Raw genomic sequence first — 23,027 nt, forward strand, 5'->3', positions numbered from 1 at the left:
GGTGCAGCAGAGGAGCGGACGCTCGTGCCGCCTTCCCGGGTTTCGGACGGGGCGGCCTGTTTTGTTGTCGCCCGAGGTTCGGGGGAGGGTTTGGCCGCGTCCAAGGGAGGCGTTCGGAGACATCCATCTTATTTTGTTTGCAAACTTACTCGTCCAAGTGTCACCGTGTGATAGCTCGGGGACTCAAGCTAATTTGCGACCGCCCCTCCTGTCTTCCCCGAGGATGTCCGAGGCAGCGCGGCGGACGCGGTGCTAAAACATCGGGCGGGGACTCTGGACCGCAGCTGCCCCGCGCCACGGCTTGGCGGCGGGAGCCCACGGGGGATGGGGACGCGGGCTTTCGGGATGAAGGCCGAGGGAAGACAAATCAGGCCCCAGCGAAGCCAGGAGGAGGGAGCCCAGGGGGCCGCCCCCGTGTTCCAGGAGGAGGGCTTTGCACCCGTGAAACTACACGGGAGCGTCAGCGCCCCCGAGAGAGCAGGCCAGGAGCTCCGGGACCAACTCTGTGCGTCCGATGTGGGTCCGCAGCCCCGCGAGCCGCCGCCCGGGCCCCCGCGCCCGGGCCCCTGCGCAGCCCACGCGGCAGCAGCAAACACTTTGGCGTGGCCGGGGCGTGGCCCGCCTCCTAGGCCGCGCCCACCCCAGGCCCCGCCCCTCTTTCCCAATTCCCCTCCACTCCCCGCTCCCATTGGCCAGGAGGATGGCCAATGGGCGCTCGGATCGAGGTCCTACCCTGGGTCTGACTCCGAAGCTCCTGCCAAAACTTTGGGAGTTTTTAGAGAGGAGTTTTTTTTTTTTTTTTTTCTTTTCTCTTATTACCTTTTTTTTTTTTTTTTTAAACTAACGGATTATTATTGTTGTTGTTTTAAATTTAGCTCTTCGGGCTTAGCTGTTTGGGTTTTCTTTCGGTGGCCGGCCCCTGTGTCCCCGCTTCCCCGCGGCCCCCGCCCGGCCGCCCGGCGCCCCGCGCTCGCCTCCAGCCCCGCGCTCGCCTCCAGCCCGCGGGGAGCGCGGGCGCTGCGCCGCCTTTAAAGTGAGGCCAGGGGCCGCGGCTGGGACCGGCCGGGATCCGGGCCTCGCCTCTTCCCTCGGGGGCGCTCGGGCTCCCTGGCCTGTCTTCGGCGCGGACGGAGAAGCGAAAGCGGATCGTCCTCGGCTGCGCTGCCGCTGCCCCCAGCACCCAGCGCGCTCCGCTCCGCGCACCCATCCACCCGCCCGCTCGGCCGGGCCGGGCCGCGGCGGCAGCTCGGCGCACCCAGCCAGAATGTTCGCCGCCGGGCTGGCTCCCTTCTACGCCTCCAACTTCAGCCTCTGGTCGGCCGCCTACTGCTCCTCGGCCGGCCCGGGCGGCTGCTCCTTCCCCCTGGACCCCGCCGCGGTCAAGAAGCCCTCCTTCTGCATCGCAGACATCCTGCACGCGGGCGTGGGGGAGCCGGGGGCGGCCCCGGACGGTCTGGCGGGGGCCTCGGCCGCCGCCCTCACCGCGCACTTGGGCTCGGCTCACCCGCACGCGTCGTTCCAAGCCGCCGCCAGATCCCCGCTCCGACCCACCCCGGTGGTGGCGCCCTCCGAGGTCCCGGCTGGCTTCCCGCAGCGGCTGTCTCCGCTCTCAGCCGCCTACCACCACCATCACCCACAGCAACAGCAGCAGCAACAGCCGCCGCCGCCGCAGCAGCCTCCGCCGCCACCCCGGGCTGGCGCCCTGCAGCCCCCGGTCTCCGCGGCGCGGGTGCTCCCCAACCCCCCGCATAGCGGCTCGGCCCCGGCCCCCTCTAGCAAGGACCTCAAATTTGGAATTGACCGCATTTTGTCTGCAGAATTTGACCCCAAAGTCAAGGAAGGCAACACGCTGAGAGGTAGGTCTTGGGCGGGCGAGAGGCTGCAGGCCTCTGACCAGGGCCTTGGCGCACTCCCCCGTCCCAGGGCCCTTTGGGATGCCTTTGAGTATTTGCACAATTAAGGACAAACCGGTAAAACGAGGGAGAAGAAGGTGAATTGTAAGAAGACTGTGAAACGTTAGGTTTAAAACTCACCTGCTCCGCGTTAAAAAACAAAACAAAACAAAACAGGAATCCAGGGATGCTTTAAAAACACACGTCACAGAGTCATTATTCATAAAAATCGTTGGGGGTCAATATTTGCTGAAATGATTCTCATCTGTCTCTTGAATCCCGTATCTACAGAGAGAGAACCATATTAATTTTGACAGGGAGGAAAAACCCTCTGGGGGAACACTTTCCCTTCCATTTATCTGGTTTCTAGTGAATTCCACTCAAGGAATGTAGATAAACAAAAATAGACCTTCGGCTCCCAGGAGACAGTGGAGTTGGGGCTCCTTCTCCCGGGGAGGCGGTAAGTTTGTGGAATTCGAGGCAAGCACCTGAAAGTGCTTTTGCCCATTTTCTATAAAGCCCTTCCTCGCTTGTATGTGTAGACGTGGACGTGTGGGCCACACACAGGAACATTTTGCCCATCGCCCCTTGGCCACAGTCGGGAGAGGGGGTTTCCTTGCGGAGGCCAGGGTCTCTCCTCACTTTGCTCCAGGAAAACCGAATGGAGGGGGTGGGAAGGCACAACTCCCTCAGGGAGTGTGGGTTTGCCCGAGGTGTAACCAGCTCTTCTTTTCCCTGTCTGCAGACCTCACGTCGCTGCTGACCAGCGGGCGGCCGGCAGGGGTGCACCTCCCAGGCCTGCAGCCCTCCGCCGGCCAGTTCTTCGCGTCTCTAGATCCCATTAACGAGGCGTCTGCTATCCTGAGCCCCTTAAGCTCGAACCCGAGAAATTCAGTTCAGCATCAGTTTCAAGACACGTTTCCAGGTACAGAAACCCTCACCGCCCCTCCACTCCCCGAGAGCGCCGGCCTAACGGGCGCAGGTCGACTGATGCAAAACTGGGGACTGACGCCTCACGTGGCCACCTCGGTGCAGCGATCCCGGAGTTGGTGCGGGAGGCTACCAAGTGCAGAGACAGAAACCGAAAGAGTCCTCAGATAGCTAGCTCACTCTACGGGCGGCTCCCGGGGGAGGGGGGCAGGGGGTGGGGGACCCAGAGGGGGTGCCACAGAGAAAGCATTTGCGTGGGCGCCTGGGCTGGGGCGAAGGGGCTTTCCCTAGTCTTTGCGTCCCGAAAGTGGCTTGAAAATGCTGCAAGAAGTGTTGCTTTTTAAACATACACTCAGTTGGGAATGACCTCAAAGGCTTTGCCCAAGGAGGTTTTATCTGTGCACACGCTTCCAGGAACGTGCACACACACACGCACAACAGGAGAGTCAAAGCTGTCATCTCTGCATCCTTCAGGCCCAAGGGGCATTTTCACCTCCTTCTTGTGTGCCCGAAGGCCATGCATTAGGTTGAGGTTTCTGCTTTGGAATTAATGGTCGAACCGCCCAGGCGTCTCCACTCCACTCTCCTGTAGGCCTTATGCCTAAAGCCCTCGGAGCTGTGGGATTCCTCCCTTGACAGGCCATTCTGCGTGTGCATCAAGGGCTTTTGGAATGGGGGCAGAGCCCATGGCTCACACAAAAACAGTTTCAAGCAGACCTCGGGTGGGACACTAACGTGGACCCCTGCTTTCTCTTGCTCCCGCTACTGCCCGGTGGCAGGTCCCTACGCGGTGCTCACGAAGGACACCATGCCGCAGACGTACAAGAGGAAGCGCTCATGGTCGCGGGCGGTCTTCTCCAACCTGCAGAGGAAAGGCCTGGAGAAAAGGTTTGAGATTCAGAAGTATGTCACGAAGCCCGACCGAAAACAGCTGGCCGCGATGCTAGGCCTTACAGATGCGCAGGTAAAGCGGGATCCGGCTTGTGGCGGGGTGACGGGGTGACAGGGTGACGGGTTGGCGGGGGCACAGCGTGGCCTATTCCCAGGTCTCCCTCCACCCAGGCCCACTGTCCGTTTGCAGGGGAAACGCCAAGTCCCGAATTTCTAGAGACCCTGTAGGCATCGAAACTTGGGGCAGGCAGAGGGGGTGGAGTGGGGTGGGTTGGGGTGGGGAGAAGGATGGAAAGAAGAGCCCATCCCCAAAGATGTATGTCAACAAGCGCTGCGTGTTTATTTTGGCCAACAGGCCAAAGAACCGCGGAGAAAGCAAATAGGCCGCAGGAGATAATAATTATGTACTCGACTGTAGTGCAGTTCGCTGTAGGAGGCAGTTTATTTCAGAAGAGATAAAAAATCCAAAGTCAAGAGATTGTTGTTGGGTTTCTTTATCCCCTCCTCCTCCCGTCCTTCCTCCCTCCTCCTCCTCCTGCTGCCGCTGGATTGTGAAATCCCCATTTGTGAGGAAGTGAAAACATCATTTCAAACGGAATGACTTAGCCCCAGCAGGGCGAGGAGTGCACTCAGCAGCAGTCAGAGTCAGGCTGATTTTCCAGCGGCGGCGTAAACTCTCATGAAAAATCTCTGGGTGGGGAGGAGGGGAGAGGGGAGAGGGAGAGAGAGAGAGAGAGAGAGAGAGAGAAAGAAAAGATTTTCTTGTAATACTGAAGAGCATTTCAGCAGCTTCTGCCTACTTGGATTTTATTCAAGACCACAGTGGATCTATCGTGTTTGAATTCGATTTCTGAATTCAATTTTTTTTCTTTTCTCGGATTCAAGAACTGGACTTTCTCTGGACTTTCTGGGGAGGGGGGTTTGAACATAGAAGAGCCACCCTTTGTCCACACCCCACAGCAGTGGCCCTTCCTCCCTGGGTGCTCTGTCTTCTGAGTAGGGCTTCTAGAAGCCAAAGGCAGGCCACCTTTTGATAGCTCCGTTAGGTGCACCCCTGCCCCTGCCTCTTGCTGTCCTCCATTACACAACTCCCCTCCCCAACACACACTGGAAGAGCCCAGCCGGTTTCCACCAGCTGTGGATGTTATTTTTAAAAGGGAAGCTGGAACTTGTGTGAACAGCATTGGGTCCCCCAGGGGATTGTATATATTTATATAGATTCTCCACCCCATCCCTACCCCCTTCCTCCACTTAGCACAGGTTTAATTCCAGCATTTTCTAAGTCTGCAGAAGGATTAGTTTATCCTGGGCAGGGGCAGGGTCCTTATCAGCTTCTGAGTACACACACTGCCAAGGAGATGCTCTTTTTTACCATCAGTCTGACAGTGCCCCCACCCCACTGGGATGAACTCTTTGAACCCTCTTGCCCCTCTGTGCTTCCCTTGGTTTCTCCTTAACAAGAGTTGCCTTTGTAGAAACTTGCCTTGGGTAATGGCAGTAGAGGAAGGGACCAGCTTAGCTTAGCAGAGATTCTTATTAACATTGGTTCTCCCAACCCTTGAAATCTGGGCTATATATATATTTTCTGGGCCAGGGGTCCACAGTTTAATCAGATGCTCGGGGAGTCCCGGCTCAGGTGGGGCTAAGAAACCTTGGTTTAGAGCAGAAATCGTCCTTGGTGTGAGGGCAAGGTGCAGGACTCCGCCTTGCAACAAGCATCTGGGTCATTTCTGGGTCAGGTCTGGAGGGCCACATTTTGAGGAGCCGTCCTCGTGGGTTCCTAGGCCCGGGCTTCGCTGGGCCGCCGTGGGGCCCTGAGCCGAGCCCAGGGTCTGGAGGTGCTGGGGGGCCGCGGCTGCAGGCTGCGCGCGGGGCCTTGGGGCGCGCCCCCACCCTCCACCCCCGGCTCATCTCGGCGTCCCCTCTTGTCTCCCCACGTGCTGCGGCGGCGCAGGTGAAGGTGTGGTTCCAGAACCGGAGGATGAAGTGGCGGCACTCCAAGGAGGCCCAGGCGCAGAAGGACAAGGACAAGGAGGCGGGCGAGAAGCCGTCGGGCGGGGCGGCGGCGGCGGACGGCGAGCAGGAGGAGCGGAGCCTCAGCCGCTCGGAGGGCGAGGCCGAGAGCGAGAGCAGCGACTCCGAGTCCCTGGACATGGTCCCCAGCGACACGGAGCGGACTGAGGGGGCCGAGCGGCCCCTGCACCAGACCACGGTCATCAAGGCCTCGGCCGCGGGCGCGCTGCTCCCGGCCGGCGGCGGCGGCAGCTTCAGCTTCGCCAGCATCGGCGGCGGCGGCGGCGGCGGCGCGGGGAGCGGGGGCGGCGGCGCCTCGGAGCTGCCCCCCGCGCCCCAGCCCCCGCCCAGCGGCGCTGCGCAGAGCCCCGAGCCCGCCCCGGCACCGCTGGGCGGCCTGTAGACTGCACAACGCAAGGGGCCCGGACTCTGGGCCTGCTTCTCGGCGGCGGTGGGGCCCCCTTCCCCGCGGTGCCACCTGCCCGTCGCCGCCGCGCCCAGAGCCCGGGGGGGGGCGCAGTGCCCCCCGCCCGAGGCCCCCCACCCCGCGCCGGCCGGCCGAGCATCTTCTCCCAGGCCGCGAGCAGTTCACACTGTGACGTGTTGGACGAATCCGTTCCTCCCCGCACTCGGGGTCGTGGCGCAAAGACGAGCTGCACTTAGGACGCCACAAACTTGTAAATAAAATGTTTACTACGGTTTGTAAAGGCCGCTTGGCTTGCTGGGGGCCGTGCGGCCCTTAGGGCCGGGGATCCCCGCTCCCGGAGCGCAGCTGGAGGGGGGACTAGCGCTCTCGGGGAGGAGAGAGCTACGACCTCAGAGGCGCCTCGCTGCGGAGATGGAGATCGCGTCGGGGCTTAGCGTTCACAGGCCTCCTTGGCCACACAGCCTGCGCCCCGGGCGCCTGAACCCGTGCTCCGCTCCCCTGAGCGTGGCCAGAGGGCCGAGGTGGCCACAGAATCTGCTAGGCCCCTCGGCCTCCCCACTCCGAGTCACAGTGCTCTGAGTGTGCCTGTGGCCTTTCCTCCGCTGGAGAGGGAGTTGGAAGTGGAGAAGACGGCGATGCCGGCAAGGTCCGTGGTCCCTTCAGCCACAGTCGGTATTTGAAGGCGGCCGCTCCCTAGATATATCGGGAGTGGAAGCTTTGAGGCAATTCCTACACAATCTGCCCCTTGCTCAGGGATGGCTAAGGGGGGGGGGGTGGATGTCGTGTCCTAGAGGAAAAGACGGACGAATGAATCACAGTGGTTTAGGTCGAAAGGCCTGGCCTGAGAAGGCTTTAAAGGTGCCCAAAAGGGCCACAGCCAAGTAGAGCCCAAACCAGAGCTCAGACCTCCTAGCTCTCCTTGGGCCAGTGATGGGTCTACAAAAAACAAAAACAAAACAAAACAAAAAACAAAACAAAAAAAAAAGCCGGCGTCTCCCAACCCCACCCCCCACCCGCAGGCACACTGGCAGTTAGGCCACGGCTGGGGCCCAGTGAGTCCCTCCGCATCCTTCCACCTCCAAGCAGCCAGGAGTGAGAGGCAGTTTCCCCATCACACTACAGCTGGAATACCTGTTTTGCGTCGACCCTGCAACTGGGACAGGCTATTTTGAGTTTTTGTTGTTGTTGTTGTTCTGGTTTGGTTTTTTGTTTTTGAAAGGCTGAAGAGTCCAGCCTCTCTCCAAGACCTGGCCTCTCAAGGCTCTCCTTTCCTCAAAACGATGCAATGTCCATAGTTTGCAGAGAGCCCTGTTGAGAGATTTTTAAACAAACTGCCGACAAAGCTGATCACGCGGGGCTGTTTGGCACCGAGCTCCTTACAGGTCTACTGTCCATGTCAAGAGCTGGTTTTCTGGGAGGATGCTCTGTAGAGAGTGGTGCAACTCCAGAGATGCTCAGGTCAACAAACCCAGGACACATCCCAGTCCCCTGGCTGGAGTGACAAGGCTCCTAGTGGCTCCTTGATTTGGTGTAGCTGCTTCTCCATTTTGACTCATTGACTTGAGCACATTAAAAGACCTCCGTTGTAGAGTAGAGGCCCCAGATTCAGCCTTTGCTGGCCTGGTGCAGTGTAGGGGTGCCAGGCTGACCATTCCCCGCCCCAGTCAACCTCCCAGCCTCCAAATGGAGCTGAACTTCTAGACGAATGTGCACAGTGGGGTGGAGAGTGGGAGCAACTAGGGTGGTCCAGTGTAGGAAAGAGAAGAGAGGGGTAGAGGGCTCTAGGAGGGACTTCAAGCTAAATGGGAATGTGAGCCAGCTATTATCTTTAAATGTGCCCAGAGTTTCTGGGCACAGCAGTCTCCACACCTGCTTGGGTTCTAGCCCAGGGTGGGAGTGATCCCTCCACCCTTCCGCAGGCTTTGCTTCCCAAACAGCAGCATTTTCCCTGTACTTCAGTTTTGCCTTCATTATCCAGATTAGTTTCGTCTGATCTCTGAAATATTGAAATTCTGTAACCAGAACATTCCAAGGACATGGGATTTTGGGAGGCAATGAAATCCAGTGCTGGCATTAGGGAGAACAACGTGGCAGCATGTATGTCTAGAAGAGGAGCTCAGCTGGAGAGGACAACTGGGGAGGAGTTGGTGCTTTAGGCACAGGGAAGCTATTCCACCTCTCACCTCTCACAAGGCCCTTGAGGTGCCCGCTGCCCCAATCCCCCCGCCCCATTTCTTCCTTTAAAAAGTAAAGGAAATAATCACCCAGGGACTGTAATGATATGATTTCTGTACAGTTGGGCCTTAGCACGGCCAGGATCTGTTAGCCAGATCCTGTTTGCTGTAGGGCACAGCAAAACTGTTGTACTGGGATACTGGGAAGGAGAAGAGCTGGGCTGCGGGGCCCTGGGGTGGCATTGGGGATGCTCCTGGAGGGTTCCTAGGAGGCGCCCCTTCCTGCGCCACCCACCTTCTCTCCTCCTTGAATATTTCTCCCGGGAAACTATAGCGGGGCTCTGCCCTGGGCAGTGGAGTTCCTTCACATTTCCAGCAGGAGCGAGGTGTCCCAAGTCCAGGAGAAGTTTAAAAGTTCGTTTGGAATATGAGCAGCCGCAGGACAGAGAGTCCTTTCTAGGCCGGGCTGGTGCCGGGGAGCAAAAGCCGCATTTCGGGCCGGGTCGACTCGCGCCCGGACGGCTCCCTTGGCCCAGGGATCGCGTATTTTCCCGGTGGCGCCCGAGGCTTCCGAGAGCGGCCGGGGAGGCTAGGAATTCCCGAACGAAGACCGAGATTTCTAAGGCTCCGAAGAGCAGGCCGAGCGCGCTGAGCCGCACACGCCAGGCCCGCCGAGGCCCGCGGGGCCGGGGCTTGCAGGCGGCGGCGGGTGCGCGCGGGCCCCGGGGCCCAGTCCAGCCCCCCGCCCCCCGCCCCCCCGGCTCTGGCCGCGCGCGGCCCGGGACTCGCGCTTCCCGAAAAGCAGCCAGAACTGGGCCGAGCCGGGCCCTGCCTCCCGGCCGCGGTGCTGCCCGCCGCGCCGAGCCCTCGGGGAGGCTTCGAGCCCAGCCTGGCCGTGCGGACCGGTGGCGATCGCGCGTCTCGCGGGGGACCGGAGGGGTCGGCTCCCCCCTCGGGGGCACGCGCGCGCACACCACGGTTGCACACGTAGGATGCAGAGCCACAGGCTCACAGAGGCGCCGGGAAACGCAGAGCCAGACGCACACAGGAGAGGCCCGGCAGGCACTGGCCGTGTCCGCCTTTTCTGAGCAAAACCACGCAGAGGTCTCCCTTCTCCATCCTGCAAAGCGCCTTCTTCTATCAGGATGGGGGGCGGTGGTGGTGTGTGTGTGGGGGGCCCCGCTGGTCTCCAGAAGTTTCCTTGCGCCAAGCCTCGCCGACCCAAGCACGGAAAGCCGGTGCAGCTCCACGCGTGGGCCCCAGTCCAGACCGCGCGGGCACCGGGAGGCCCGGAGTTGCTGGGAGCGCATTGCCATCGCTGCCTGTCCACGCCGTCCCCCCATCCAACCCCCACCCCAGGTCAAAGCTATCCCGGCCCAACACCCTTCGAGGCGAAGTCTTCTGTTCTCACCCCACTACGCAGCACGGATTCGTGGGTACCGCGCGCGTGGCGGGGGGGCTTGCTCAGACTCTCGTTGTTCCAAATCCCGCTGACTCCCTCCGTACCTCAGAGGGGATCAGTGGCTCTGGGATGTTTCCTGGGCCTGCTCCCTCTAGCTGGGGTCCCAAGCGGGGTGTGGTCAGGGGTTCTAGTTTGAAGCCGGCTCCCGAGCAGGTGAGCTCTGAGTGCCCCGCCCGCTGGTCCCTTCTGTTCTGGGTACCCGAAGCCAATTTAATTGGAAGGCGACCCCGGATTCCCCTGCGGTCGCAGTCCCAGGAAATTTAAGTGTCCCCAGGGCAGGGCAGGAACCAGGATCTGCAGGGGGGAGGGGACATTGGGAGGGGTTCAGATTTGAGCTTTATCCAGACAAGTTTTAATCTATCCCCGCACCGGAGCAGCAGAGCGGGCTTCCCCTCAAGCAAATGCAGACCTCAAGCGGACACCCCCCAGGGTGCAGGTGGGAAGGGGGGCTGGGGCAGCTCTGGAGCAGGAAGTGGGGAAGAGAGGCAGGAGGCTGAGGTCTTGCACCCTCCTCCCAGTTCTGCCTCTGTCTCCTCCCCCTTTGTCTTCCTTTGAGGAGGAAAGGCTGGTTCTCCCGAAGGACATGATGACCCTACTTTAAAGAGGCGGGGGGAGAGGATCCCCAACATGCAGGGCCCTGGCAATCCCCCTTCTTTAGCCTTTGGGGAGGAGGTTGCACACTCCGTGGTCTTTGTGAAGATCCAACTCTTGGGGTTCATGGAGAACTTTAACTGCAGGTATTCCAGCTAGGGGAGATACACCCCGATTTAACTGCTCACGCATGCATCTGGCTCGCAGTCTTCCTGTCGGGGTTGTGAGGGGTTTGGCTGGTGTCCTAGAGACAAATGAACAGTCTTCTCTGTGGGTTCTCCCCACGCATGTGGGTATTAAAACTTGCAGCCCATATCCCCCCATGAGCCGCTCCTTGGACTTCCTGGCTGCTATGCAGGGCAGGGTGCACTTTCTAGGCTGTTCCCTCCCCTCCTCCCACCCGGACTCTAACAGGCACTGACTGCGCCTCTGATAGGTGAGCTCAGAGAATTGTTAACCCTTGGGTCCCTTAGAGGTTCTGCCTTCGGTCATTTTATGAACAAGCACAGATGTTCTCCCAAGTGTGATAACTTCTGACTTCTTCATTTTAAGGATGGGGTGATGGAGTCTGGGTTCTTGACACTTGCCCAGCATCCCCTGGAGAGCGAGGGCCAGGCCTTGGATAAGGCTGTGGGTTTTTTGCTTCTGGAGGAGCAAAAGGGGAGGGGTCCTCTGGAGCCAAGCTGGTTCCCATCTGGATGGTTACACTCATTTGCTTTCTAAAAAGGGCTTAAGAGATGCTGAGCCTTCCAGAACTGTGAACTCCATTGGTTGGTCCTCTTGCTCTTCCTCTTCGTAGTCCCAGAGAGGTGTCCCTTTGGTGTTGATACTCTGCTCTTCAGCCTGTACCCACCTCTAGCTTTACTAATATGTCTAAGGTTGAGACCACACCCTGCTCATGGGATAGGGCATCATCCTTGCTGTTTTTCCTCTCCCCTCAGTGGTTGCTGACACGTGGGGTTCTGGGCAACACAAAGGGTTGGAGGCCTCATCCCCGCCCCCCCCCCCCCCCCCCCCCCGCCCCCGCAGCCACTGTGCTAGGTGCTCTCTCCCCCTGCCCTGGGACCTAGTCCCAGATACTGAGCCTCCTGCTTTTGCACAGTTCTCTGTGGGTGACAGACCAGGAATAGAAGGCCATGGAGGTGACAGCGGCTATACCACTTGACCCATGCCCAGAGGGCAACGCTTTGGTGACCCCAACGACTCTTTCTGGGGGCTAGGTATGAGAAGAGGCCGGCAGGTGGAGCTCAGAGTCGAGGGCTTCCGAAGGAGCATGCGGGACCCTAACCCAGAGGAGCCCAAGAAGCATTCATTCGTTCACCAATTACTAAATGTGAGACCTTGGAAAATGTAACCACTTGGCTTCAGTTTCTTCATCTCTATAATAAGAAATAACCAAAATCACCTAACTCAGAAACTGCCGTGAGAATTAACTGCATTGTAAAATGTGAAATGAGAAAGCAGATGGCATACAAGCAGGACCACACACTTATTATATTCCTCCTTCCTTCATTCATTAATTGCAGCATGTATTACCTTATTAGTATTTGCACAGTTGAAAAAAAATGCAGGAAAAGCCTTACTCTCTCCAAAATTAAATCCTTAGTTGGAGGCTCATGAATTCAGGGCAGTCACAACGTCCCCAGGGAAACCTTTCGAAGAAAACACCAGAGTGTTTGGAAAGCGCATCCACAGAGGTTGAGCTCAGACCCACGGACTCCATGAGATGCCCCATGGCACTCCTTCCTCTTGGTCCTCCAGGCACTGCATCCAGTGCCCTGTGCACACAGCAGGTGCTCGGGATGGTGCTTGTAGCTATGGCTCAGAGTTTTCCTTGGGAGTTGGAAGGAGAAGGAGCTAGCGTTTTCCAATCTTTCAGGCTTGAGGAAAACTTAGGCAAGTATCTGGGGTCCAAGGAGGGGAAAAATATGTGCCCACTGCTGAGATCATGTCAGGACAAACGGCATTTCGGGAGTTTTATTAAGTTCTTAACTAATCGCCTAGAGGGAAAATCTTCAAAACGGAAACAGAATATTAACTGGCCATTTAGCTGGGAAAAGGCACCCTCTGCTTCTTGAGGGCAGAATTGGGCTCTGCTTCATGGTGAGATTAATTCTAGCACCTAGCACAGTGCTTGGTACAGGGAAGGTGCCTCAAGAAGTGTTTATTGAATAAATGAGTAACACATTATTGTGGTCCTTGGGGTTATTGATAGTCCCAGGGAATCCTCAGGAAGGGTGTGATGGGGTGGTGAGCGCTGGGAACATAGGAGGAAGCCAAGCAACAAGGCACCGGAGCTACTGAGGGGTGACACCTGGGGGGAGATGACCTGGAAGTCCCAGATCATCTGGATGAGGATACACAAGGGTCCTTGATACTAAGTCCACTGCAGAGCAAGAAAGTGGGTTCACAAGCAGTGCCCCATACAGATGACGGGCACGCTCGTTCACGCACGTGCATCTGTACAATGTTGCGGCAGATGGGCATCGTTCGCCTCATTTTGCGGATCGCGTGACTGGTCCACAGTCATTTCGGAGCAGTCGACGTAAGGACCCAGAAACTTTCTGTGCTTCCCTGATGACCAGCTTGGGGTGTTAAGATCAGCATGAGGGTGTCTCCGCACAGGGGACAGCGGGGAGCTGGCTGCTGAGTCCGCACCTTGCCTTCTCTGCTGCACAAAAGCTTTGGGTAGTTTTGCCGAGTTCCCGAGCTACCCTTGCCTCCCACCCCCACTCGCCTCCCATGATTTCAGGGTCAGCAAATTTCAGCCGGGCTTTGATTCTTTGATTCATCAGGGCTGTTTATTTTTGTTTGTCGGAATGGGGTGAAGAGTGCACCCCGCACTTTACAGCACGTGAGACGAGCTCAAGAAAAGAGCCAATGAATGAACGAAGAAACGAATGACTTAATGACCGAGTAGGATTCCTTATCTCGCAATCCCCACAGGCATCTGTTGATCATCTGGTCATTTTCTGGATCCGTCTATGGAGAGACTCACAGGCCGCGCTTGCGCTCCAAAGAAGCGTCCCTGAGACTCAGTGTGGCTGGGCTCCCGGCTCCCAGCTCAGGCCGTGCTTGAAGCCTCAAGCCTTTAGGGGCCGCCCACCCCTCACCCTGTTCACCGCTCCTTTGGGTGGTGGAGGGTCCCGAGTCCTCCGTCTTCTCGTATCCCCAGCAGGGGTGGCCCAGAGCCCAATCCAAGGTCAGCGAGGGCCCACAGGTCGCGACCTCGCTCTGGTTGGTCCCGACATCAGCCCCCCCCCCCTACCGCGGGTGCGCAGTGCCCAGAAAAATCGTCCCATAAAGTGCCTGGGGTCCTTCGCGGGTGATCTAAGCCAAATCCCTTTGTTCTCGTCTCCTGCAAGGTCGCTGCCTCCTCTGTTGACTTCTCTCTTTCAGAGTGCAGTTTCGTGCTTGAAGAAATAGGTGAAAAAATAGAAAAGAGTCAAACCTAAGATGTTTCTGTGGCACACAATTTTAAAATGGAACTTCGACTGGAATGTAAATGTTGGCATTTCCTTGGGTCTGGACTCTCCCTTGTCTTCCTTCCCGATTTGGCCATCCTTACCCTTTCCCATTTTTTGTTTCCACCTCCACTCCCTGAGCCCGGCTCTCCCTTTCCCTTCGCGATTGTGCAAGCTTCCACTTAGGATTTTAAGGGGAGCTGGGCCATGGTGGCGGGGTTCGGGGCAGCCAGGGCAGATGATGTGGATGTGGTGCCCCTAAGATGTGTGACTTGAGCTCTCCCGCAGCCAGCTAGGCTGCTCTAGAGGTGGAGGCCTCCAGTCTCCTCTACCACCCAAAATGAAATGAAAGGCAGTTATTTTTTTTTAAAAATTATTATTTAAAAAGTGAATGGCCTCGTAAGATTAAAATTAAAAAAAAAGAAAAAAGAAAAAGAGCCGGAAAGATGCCATCCTCATCAGAAACATTGTTCAGGAGCCAAGCGAGATGTGCCGGTGCACAGGGGCCCCCCAGAGCCTCTTGTCACCCATTAGCACACGCATACACTCTTTGAGCCCCTACTGCCTGCTGGCGGGTTCTGGGTTAGGGACCATCCGCGGCTGCTGGCGGGAGCCAGAGGAAGGCACCCTGAGGCGCGTGGTCTGAACCCACAGTTTTAGCCACCAGAACCTTTCTTTCTCACCTCTTTCCCCCTCTTTGGGTTTTCCCATCGCAGAGGAATGGTTGAGAGGACACCCGTGGCTGCCTTCTGAGTCCTCTCCAGCTCTCCCACCAAGCCTTCCCTTTGGCGTCCCGGTGGGTTTGCGCAGCAACCTGCAGGCAGCTAGCTCAGCCTCCCGTCTGCAGAGGTTGGGGGACCTGATACCGCGCACAGGCACCGGCGCAGGCACGGTCTGGGGCACGCGCACCCTGGCAAACAGAAGGCGCTCACTAAGCGAGAATTGTTTAACTGTCACCACTATTACCACCATTACCTCGCTAATTTCTTCCGTCCCGGACGCGTCTTTGCTTGGAAAGCACCCAAGCTGGGGGCGGGATGGGGGAGGCGTGCAAGGGAAAACGGAGGAAACAAACTCAGTCCCTTCCCACTTTGAAAGCAAGAATCGAAAATCCTGTATCTCATTTAACCTTCCCTGCAACCCAGGGCGCGAAGATCCCATTTTTCCAGAGGTACAGCCAGCCAGTCGCAGGAGCAGCGGGGTGGGGTAATGGGATCCGGGTACTGGCTGGCAAGAGGCGTGGCCAAACCTCTGATCCCGCAAGCCCTGGGGTCTCTGGTCCCAATTCTGAACTGGTGTGTTTCCCCGACTCTCTCTCTTCAAAGAAAAGTTCAAAGTTTGAAGAACAGCTCTGGTCTCTCTCTCTCTCTCTCTCTCTCTTTCTCTCTCTCTCTCTCCTTTTTTGTGAATCACTCCACTCATTATTTCATATATCCACTTAACGTTGTGAGAGGAGACACCCCCACAGAGACATCCACGGAGAATCCTCTGGCTGCACCCCCAGGGAGAGCGCATTCCCGGTGCGCCCTGGCTGGTGCAGAAGGTTGACGAGCGAAGGCGGGGAGAGCTCGCTACAAACACATCTGTAAGGGAATGGTGGCCGCGAGCACTTGCTGTCCTCTCCTCCCCAACGTGGAAAGATCTGATGGTTCTAGAAGGCTCAGAGGCCGCACCCCCCCAGCCTTGTGCTCCCAGTCGCTCCTTTCTCTTTCCATCCTCACCTGGCCTCCCGATGTGCGCATCCCTACAGGCCTCGCCTGCTTCCCGCTCCACCCCTCCCCTCCTCTTCCTCCTCCTCCCCCGCCGCTGCCGGGGAGCCTGTGACCCGCGTCCCCAGGCTGCCGGGGGTGCCCCTGCAGCGGCGGGACGGATGCGACCGGCCTGGAGCTGCGGCGGGTCCCAGCAGCGCTTTGCAGCCGGCCGCAGCTCCCAGGGCCGGAGCGAGGGGCCCGGCGCCGGGCGGGGCAGGAGATTTATGGTCTGTGTACACTTTCTGGCTCCAGAGCCCCGCGCACCAGCAGGACGGGGCCCCGCGCGCCCCGGGGCCGCGGCCAAGTGTGGTGCCCACGAGTCTCTCCTCTCCGCAGCGCCCAGCCCGTAAACCTCCCCGGGAGGGCGCGGCTGGAAATCAAAGTCCTGGGGGGGTGGAGGGGGAGGCGGGGGCCGCGACCCAGCTCCGCGAGTCAAGCTTCCCGGCTCCGGGGCCTGCATTCCGACGCGCGGTGAGCCAGGCGCGTCTATACCGCCAGCGCGGCCTCGGTGCGGAGTGGGATTGGAGGCCCCGAGTGTGGACAGGTGCCCCCGGGCGCCCACCGCGCCGTCTCCTCCCAGCTTCGTCGTCGGGGCCAGGGCTCGGTCCTCCGCCCGTGCGCCCGGCTGCCGGCGGCCGGGTTAAGGACCCATCAGGAAGTCGGGGCGAAGGGACACAGTTCCCTGGGCCTGGGGTCCTGGAGGCGGCGCGGGCAGCGGCCGGAGCAGAGCAGGAGCTGAGGTTCCAGTGTTCTTGCTTCAATCCTGCTGGCTTAGCACCAGGCGGGTCCACACGGTCTTTCCGGGGGGCCGGGGAGCTGTGAGTTAAGCCAGGCACCCGGAGGAGCAAGCAGGTCCCTTTATTATTATTTTTTTAATTAATTTTTATTTTTTGCAGGTCCCTTTATTTATGTTGTCACCAGCACTGGTGTCGTCGTGGAGTAACCACCTAGCCCTGGAAGGCGGGTTCAGCCTAACTCAGTTTAATTAAATAATAGCGGGGAACACGTGTAAACCCCACTTAGCGGATGGTGGGGTGCCTATGTGCCAGGCACTGTGGCAAAAACTTTCTATATCTTGACTTGCTTGCTTTTTCCCCCCAAATTCCAGTTAGGTGATTGCTGACATTATCCCCATTTTACAGATGAATAAGCCGCGGCAAAGAAAGGTTAGTTAAGTCGCTGAAGGACAGGTAGCTGGCAAGCGGAGTTTACATCTCCCTCCCTCCACAGCCTACAGGATCTCAGTCATGGAACTAATGAAACCACTAGTTATTTCCAATAACCACGTTATTTCCAGAGCGGCTGAATTCCCGCAGAAAGCCCTGGGTGGGTGGATTTACCCTCTCTTAATCCTCCTGGGAAGGATCGGCCCCTGGCCCCCTTCCCTAGGAGCTGAGAGCTGTCCAGGTCCGCACCGGGGTGGCCCAGCCCTTAGAGACGGGCCATTCAGCGATCCCCCCTCCCTGGGGCGGTAAGTGCTGGGTGGCAGTCACTGTGAGTCTCTCTGACACCGACTTCGTGCCCTTGGGCCAGGGTGCTGCTCTGGGTGCTCTCCTCGGGAGGCTTGGCCAAAACGCGTCTGGGGAGCACCGGGCCCCTTTGGGCAAGCGGCGCGGTGCCTGGGCCCTTAGGGCTTCTCTCCAGGGACCTCAAATGACTTCTGTGGGTGTCTTCCCTTTGCACGGGGGAGGTGGGCAGTCATGTCTCCCAAGCGTTAGCACCTCTCCGTGGGGTGCATCCAACCATGGAGGTGGTGATGCATTTGAAAATAGCAGAAGAGGTGGTGGGGGGGCAAAGAAAATGGAGCAGGGTGGATTACGAAAGAATGGGGTGAATAAAGAGGAAGAAGAAGTAGGAGAGGGAAGATGGGGATCATGAAAATGAGTGGAATTTTGAAACATTTCTCACATTTTTTTAAAAAGGCGGTGGGCGGGGTTGACACAACCGGTTTGGGGCTGGGCCATAAATTAATAGATTTATTCCTCAATCAGGAAAAAGCCATTAAGATATTCTTGGCTTCGTCTGTGGGAAAATAATTTCTTTGATTGAGTTGCCCCAGAAGACCCTCTGAAGCCCTCTCCTCTCCCCCTCCAACGGCCTCCTCTTTCCTGCCTGCCGGAAGGAGGGGAGAAGCGGGAGACCCCAGGGAGAAGAGGCCTTTCCATCTTTTCCAGCATCTTGAATTTCACTTTGCAAGTTTCTTTCTACTTCTTGATTTGATCCCCGCTGCCTTGGAGGCTTGGAACCTCTGAGCAGAAATGCTCCTGCAGCAAAGCTGTGCCACCATCTATGTTCTCCTTACTGCCAGCTCCCCCTCCTCTGCTTTGGGGGTGATAGGGCGCTTCACCCCTGGCCAGCCCCAGCACACCTGGAGCCTGGGTCTGTGAGGGAGAGAAGTCAAGCTGCGGGGCAGGCAGGACTGCCCCCAAATGTGGGGAAGGAGCCCAGGGCAGAGTGGGTGAAGAATGGATCCTCCTGAGCAGGAAGGAGCTGAGCGCCTGTCGGGCCCCCTTAAGACTCTGAGTATGGTTCTGGGACCCCTCCGGGTCTCTAGGACTCGTTCAGAGGATCCGGGAAGTCAAAGTCAAAACCATTCTCACAATAAAAGGTTATTGATTTTTCCACAAGGGTGCAATGGAGTTTCCCAAAGGTCACATTAGGCTGGTGATGTCATGGCTCTAATGGCTGATGCAGTGTGTGCATATTCTAGTAGATTCCAAAAATACGTTTTGGCCGTCCATGTGTATCTGTGCAGTGTGGTTATTTACATTGAAATTAATTAGAATGAAATGAAATACTGATTTCTTCAGCCACACTAGCCACATCTCATTGTTCAATAGCCACGTGTGGCCAGTGGCTGTCAAACTGAACAGTACAGATGTGCAGATGTTTCTTCATCATAGAAAGTTCTCCTGGATAGTGCTAATCAGAGGTAAATGTAAATGGACATGATCACACAAATAAATGTCCTTTAGCTCCCTCAATACTTTTTAAGGTTGTTAAGGAGTTGTTTCTTTTTAAAATAAATTTATTTTTTATTGGTGTTCAATTTGCCAACATATAGACTATCACCCAGTGCTCATCCCATCTGTTAAGGAGTTTTGAGGCCAATAATGTTTGAGATTCTCTCTTGAGAGCATCTTCAAGGTTACACCTTGGACATAGACATTGGATGTAGAGAGGCTAAATTTGTGTCTGGACTCTGCACTTGTTATCTTCATGATGGTGGACCATTTTCTTAATCTGTGTCAATTTCTGCTTCTGCAAATGAGTGCGATAATTTCTGACAATAAACTATGGACAAGCAGTATGGCTGGTGGTGGGGAGCTTACGCTCAGGAGAAACTGAATGGGCTCATATCTCAACTTAGCCTAGAGGACTCTGGGTTAGTGTTGCAAGTTCTTCATGACTCAGTTCCCTTATCAGTAAATTGGAATAATAATAATAACGATGATAACAATACCTTCTTTATATGGTTACTGTGAGAATTAAATTCGATCATAAGTGAAAAATGCTTGAGTACTTAAGTATTGGCATGTTGAAACTGCTAACTACTATATGCATTACATACTGTACATATGTATGATTATTATTGTTATTATTATTACATATACAAATACAAACCTTACTGGGTGAGAAGAAAATTTAATTCCCCTCCCCTTTCAGATCTTTATCTGTATCTATCAGTTTGTCTACAAAATTGTGGGTGAAATAAACAAAACATAAATTTTTTTTCAAAACATAAAATTGATCATCTTAAGCATTTTAAGTGCACACAGCTCGATAGTGTTAAGATACCCAATCTCCAGAACTTTTTTCATCTTACAACACTGAAATTCTGTAGCCATTAAATAATAACTCCCCTTCAGTAATATTTTTATGTTGATGGGAATGGGATTCCAGGGGTTAGAATTTTAGTCAATACTTTTGTCTCCTGTTAACCATTCCAGTTAAGAAATCAATTAGTCAGTCATTCAAAATAGCTGAACTGTTTGGGAAAAGACAGCCGGAGTCCTCAACATGTAACCAGGCTCCACCACATATGCCATTTCCACTGATGCCTCTGTCTCTAACCCTTTGGGTTCCAACAGCTGGCTGCTGCCTAAGCGCTGGATGTCCCCTGGGGTTGAAGATGATGTGATGTCCCCTAAATGCATGCTCATCATACATTTAGGGAGTTAATGATGGCTGGTGGGTTAAGTCACTGGATCTTTGAAATGTTTCCAGTGTCTGAACAGTTGTTACAATAGCAGATAAAGAAAGATAAGCTACAGATTAGTCTCTGGTTTCATCTAAAACCCTGTGTTGGGCAGCTATCATGAAGAAAACAAAAAAGTCAGAATTTTTAGTAATGTTTTTGGTACAGTGCAGCAGGAAGAGAGAAAAGATATTCCCTAAAATAATTGTAGTTACCAAAAAAAAAAAAAAAATCAAATGCTTCCTTTTGGTGAAGTTTATCTTTTTCCAAGAATTTAGGTTTTTTTTGGTCATTTTTAATTGAAAAACAATCATCCATTGGAAATAGGTAAATACAATAGGTATACTACATATGCGTTCAGAGGTAAGTAAAAGAACTCAATGTAAGATGGCACATCTGATGAAGAAAAATTTATTGCTTCGCAAGGTCACAAAGGTATAGTGGTGGTGTGAGTTTCAGGCATGGTTTGATCAGGGCTCTGGCTCTGTTTTGTGTGGGTTTCTCACCTCTGTGTATCCGCTTCATGTTCAGCCTGGCCTCCCTCCTGGTATTAAGGCCTCCCTCGCATCTGCATATGGTAGTATAGAAGATAGTGCCTGGCCATAGCTGGAAAGATATTCCCTTGGAGATTTTGTTAGGTCTTGAGATGATGGCTTTCTTCTTACATCGTTAACACTGTTGCCCTTGTCTACAATTCCCATATTGCGTTCCTATCTTACAGATTCTGTGAGCGGTCTAATTCATCTTGGATATTCATTAAAATCCAGGTTCGGACGGCTCTTCTACTAGGTTTCGCTTCAGTCGATCTTGGATGAGGTAATGACTGGATATTTGGATGTTTAATAAGATATCCAGGAGATTCCCGCTGTCAGGCTGGTTTAGGAACTAGGAATCTTAAGTTGGTCATGCCTTTCTCTGCATTGGATGCTGGGGAGCTCTGCAGGCCAGTTTCTGAAAAGTGTTCAGGGCTATATGTATGTATACTTGGTGTGGATTTTTTTTTTAAAGATTTTTTTATTCATTCATGAGAGACAGAGAGAGAGAGAGAGAGAGAGACGGCAGAGGGAGAAGCAGGCTCCATGGAGGGAGCCCGATGTGGGACTCCGTCCCGGTACTCTGGGATCATGGCCTGAGCCGAAGGCAGAGGCTGACCCTGAGCCACCCAGGTGTCCCCTTGCTGTGGATTTTGAATACTAATACTCATCCAGGCATCATATTTTTTTTTACCCTTATTTTCTTTTCCCCCTAAATTTTCTCATTAAACAAAACATTCATGCCATTTATATATTTTTTTTTAAATTTTTATTTATTTATGATAGGAACACAGTGAGAGAGAGAGAGGCAGAGACACAGGCAGAGGGAGAAGCAGGCTCCATGCACCGGGAGCCCGACGTGGGATTCGATCCCGGATCTCCAGGATCGCGCCCTGGGCCAAAGGCAGGCGCCAAACCGCTGCGCCACCCAGGGATCCCGCCATTTATATTTTTTGATATTCTATCTAAACTCTTTTTGAGTGAAATAGAATATATCGGATAGCATTCTGGCAGGAAACAGAAGGCACATTCAGCAGATTTTTGAAGACTTTTTCAAGAAGGACTATTCAGTGAGTTTTGGACAGGATTCAGAGGACCCACAAGAGATGTAGAAGGACCGGCCACAGTTGGAGATCCATAAGCATCCCAGCTCTAAGGCGCTGGGGAAATGCATTCATTTCCTAAGGTTACTGTCACAAATGACTACAAACTTGGTGACTTAAACAATAGAAATGTATTCACTTACAGTTCTGTAGGCCAGAAGTCCAGAATGAGTTTCCCTGGGCTAAATTCAGGGGTTTCTTCAGGGCGCTGCAGGGGAAAATCTTGCCTCTTGCAGCTCTGGTTGATGCTGGCATTCCTTGGCTTATGTTTGTGTCACTCTAATCTCTGCTTTTCTGGTCACGTAGTGTTTCCTTCTAGGTCAGATATCTCTCTGCCTCCCTCTTAGAAGCATACTGTGTTGCACTTAGTGCTCACCCAGATAATCCAGATAACCCTCCATCTCAAGATCCTTAATCATATCTGCAATGTCTCTATGGCCGTAGAAGGTAACAGTCACAGGTTCTGGTGATTAGGGACTGGTTATGGTTGGGGGGTCTTTATTCAGTCTCCCACACATGGAGCAGAGCTGCTGGAGGCTGCAGTTGGTGAAGAGAGGGCATAGCTCTTGACATCATGGTGTTCCCTGTCCCTGTATGGAGGGAACAGGAGGGAAAAAGGCTTTTTACCTGTCCGTGTTCCCCCCACCACGCTCCCTGCCCTGATCTCCTACCAGTGTGTCCCATGAACTAAGTTGGCCTCCTGGGAACAGAGCAGAGCATGGATGTGGAGAACAGCCAGCGTGAAGGTGCCCAGAAATACCGGAGCACTGCTGAGTGGTGTTCACCAGTATAGTCCTGGACTCAGCTGTGTTTCTCAGGGGAGGGTCTTGGGCTACAGTTAGGGGCTCATGTTCTGGTTACACACATGCTCCAGTGTTTTCATGGGGGCCTGGGTCTGGGTCTTGCCAGTTTAGAGGACATGGTCTGAGAGATTTGAGGCTGAGTTTCAGCCCAGGTTTTGGATTTCAATTCATATCCCAGCGCCCTAGTCTAAGGTGGAAGAGGGCTGTTTTGGTTGACTTTAAAGGGACCGGAGCAGTAATGGGATCCCAGGCACTCAGGAAACCATTTTCTGAAATGCACATAGTTCCCTCTCATCCAAAGGTTCCAGCCCCAGGCATTTATGCTGCATATCTTGTCTTCAGGAACCCCATGCTGTTCTGGAGACTTGCAGTGGAACTGTGATACCTTGCATACCGTAGCTGCCATCTCCATATGGAAATTTAAAACCGGGCTTGGATCAGCTAGAGGCTGGGGCCAGGCCTGGGTTACAGTGAGCCGGCCCCAGGGGCTGCAAAGGCCCAGCCATCTGCTCCTGCTCCACAGCTCCTGGCCCACACACTTCACAGCTTCTCTTCCCCATCTGCCACTTCCAAAGGGTATCCCCTTCCCATCCTCCTCTGGACCCACCTATCCTCTGTGCCCACCACCATTCTGCTCGGCCTCTCTCCCCAGTGAGACTTGAGCCACCCATCCTGGCAGACCGGCTGGGATCGACATCAGGTGTGTTGAGAAGGTCCCATGGACAAATTCCTGCCTTCTAATGATTGCCCTGATTTTTTCTTTTTTCTTTTTTTTTGTATTGACATTTGAAACTA

General features: G+C 55.1%; 1 protein-coding gene across 1 annotated transcript; it reads left to right on the forward strand.

The window, feature by feature from the left end:
• The first annotated feature begins 815 nt into the window (after positions 1–815).
• Positions 816–6,421, forward strand: HLX (H2.0 like homeobox). The gene is made up of 4 exons (XM_025991673.2): positions 816–1,856; positions 2,638–2,817; positions 3,602–3,786; positions 5,668–6,421. Exons 1-4 carry the CDS (start codon positions 1,265–1,267, stop codon positions 6,127–6,129), a joined length of 1,419 nt encoding a protein of 472 aa, XP_025847458.2. The 5' UTR covers positions 816–1,264; the 3' UTR covers positions 6,130–6,421.
• Positions 6,422–23,027: the final 16,606 nt, after the last annotated feature.

Source organism: Vulpes vulpes, chromosome 5 (genome assembly GCF_048418805.1).
Source record: "Vulpes vulpes isolate BD-2025 chromosome 5, VulVul3, whole genome shotgun sequence".
NCBI lineage: Eukaryota > Metazoa > Chordata > Mammalia > Carnivora > Canidae > Vulpes > Vulpes vulpes.